Below are 2,468 nucleotides of genomic sequence, written 5' to 3'. Positions count from 1 at the left end.
TATGGTTCAAAATCGATTGGATCAATATAGCCATCATTACTCAACTTGTTGATTCTATCTTCTCCAATATGACCTAATCGGAGATGTCAAACACACTTTGGATTTGGGCCATCTCAAAGGCTTTCATTGGTTATGGCATTTACATCATGATTATTTTGATTATTAACATTGGTAATCGCATTACCGGACAATGTAATAGTATAGAGATTATTAGTTAATAAACCAGAACCAACACATCTTCTATTATGAAAAATAGAACATACATCATCAATAAAAGAAAAATTCATAATTCTCTTTACCGAAATGAGGTATAGAGATAATGTTCTGAACAACATTCTCATAATGCAAACAGTTTTTCAAAACTAAAACATATCCAGAATGCAAACATAAAGAAAACGTTCTTATAGTTAATGCAGTAACTCTTGCTTCATTTGCAAATGGAAGGACAATCTCATTTTGCTCTAGCATCCTGCTTATTTCCAGATTCTGCAAAGACATAAATATGTGAGGCTATAGTTGAATCGAGAATCCATAAACTGGATTCAACACTAACCATAAAATTAGTTTCAATAAGCATAGACACCATACCTTCGTAAGGTTGGTTCTTGGGCTTGACCTTCAAACTTGCGAGGTAGTTCTTATAATTCCTCCTCCAGTGCCCCATGACACCATAGTAATGACATTTCTCTTTTTCAACCTTGAGCTTAACTTGCACAACAGCTTTTAAAGGTTTCTCCCATTTCTTTTTCTTCCAAACAGTCTTACTCTTTGAAGAAAAAACCTTAGCCATAGCCACTATATTTGGCCTAGTGTTTTGCATTTCCTTCTCATAAACTATCAGCATGCTATGTAACTCAGTAAGAGCTTTCTCCATCTTATTCATGTGGAAGTGTTGGATAATACCATATAAGGAATCGGGTAAAGATTGGAGAATCAAATCCACAGCTAAGTCATTATCCATGATAAGATTCAGCCAAACCAATTCTTCTATATGCCATATCATTTTCAAAATATGATCATTAACCGATGATCCCTCATCCATCCTCATACGGTACAACTTAGATATCTCATATCTAGAGGTTCGACCATTCTCACCAAAGAATTCCTTTAAGTGCAATACGACCGACCTAACATCTTCCATTGCTTCATACTTCTTCCGAAATTCATTATTCATTGAAGCAAGCACATATGACCCAACTTTAAGTCATCACCGTACCACTTATCATAAATAATGCGTTCCTCTTGGATCCCACCCTCGGGAAATGAGGTTGGCATTTTTTCATCAAGCACATACCTAGTTTTTCTAAATTGAGAACAATTTTTAAATTCCCACACAGTCGGTGAAATTGGGTCCAGTCAAACAATTATTGTCAAATATCGAATCGAGAGGGTTTGTGTTCACCATTTTCAAAGTAATAAATATCTGTGTAGAAAATAAATTCGTTAACCGTTTTCTTTCAAAGTAACTATTTCATTTTGACCTTTAAATGAAATAGAGCCTCCCACTAAATTTATATCCGAATCCCATACTCCTTAAAATGAAATCGAAAATCTTTGTTGGGTAAAGATTACTAGTAAGGATCGGAGTTCTACTAGCCCATAATCCCTCTCACTTGATAGTAATTGGTGCTCTAGGAACTTAGTGAGTGAATCAACTTATTCAATGCATCATACGAACGTCCCAATCATAACTTTGGCCTCTAGACCATGAAAGTCTCACCTGACAGTTGTTGACTTCATGATCATAGTTAAATCTAGCCCATCGTCTCATGCAAGTATTGAAAATGCAAACGATCCCCTCATCTAACAGTTATTGAAAATCGTTCAGCTCCAACCCCACAACATCATATGCTTAATGGAGTGGTCCAGTATTATGAATGACAGTTGACTCCTATGTATCCATAGCTAGTCAATCAACCACTATAATATAGGATCAAAACACGACGATGGAAGGCCTCGAGTTTGAAACCCATTTCGGCTTAATGTTTTTATTAAGGAAGTTTCAATCATTATTAATGGTCTCACTTTGCACGTTAGCCGATTTAACATGCTTACATAAAAATAATAAATAAATAGATGTCAAACGCATAAACATCTATCCTACGTGGTGATCATAGAAATATGGTTTAATGGGTCTCGAGCCAATGAGATTACATTTAACCATTTTACTATTTTAATAATGGAGAGCCGCTCTCCACTTCTTCTTGGTTTCTCGAACTTTTCGCGAACCGGGCCGATAGAGCTCTCCGGCTTAACGGCTCCTTCACGTAATCCTCATAGCATTTACATCAACGATTGACTATGCTAAAATACATTGAAAATAAAATATAGCATGAAAAATAAAAGAAGGACACAGCCTCCATTTAATAATTATAACCCAAAAAATACGTGTAATCATCATACATACTTCCTTACAACAATCACATTGATTAGAGGGTTTTTCATGGCCACCACCCTTTCACATGAGC

General features: G+C 35.7%; 1 protein-coding gene across 1 annotated transcript; it reads right to left on the bottom strand.

Moving 5' to 3' along the window:
• Positions 1-451: 451 nt before the first annotated feature.
• On the bottom strand, positions 452-1,174 carry LOC125315242. The gene is made up of 2 exons (XM_048279685.1): positions 589-1,174; positions 452-486 (listed from the first exon to the last, which is right to left on the bottom strand). The coding sequence occupies exons 1-2, from the start codon at positions 1,172-1,174 to the stop codon at positions 452-454; spliced, it is 621 nt and encodes a 206-aa protein (XP_048135642.1).
• Positions 1,175-2,468: the final 1,294 nt, after the last annotated feature.

The sequence above is a fragment of the Rhodamnia argentea genome, chromosome 5 (assembly GCF_020921035.1).
Source record: "Rhodamnia argentea isolate NSW1041297 chromosome 5, ASM2092103v1, whole genome shotgun sequence".
Taxonomy (NCBI): Eukaryota; Viridiplantae; Streptophyta; class Magnoliopsida; order Myrtales; family Myrtaceae; genus Rhodamnia; species Rhodamnia argentea.
This window is presented reverse-complemented; position numbering and strand designations above follow the sequence as displayed.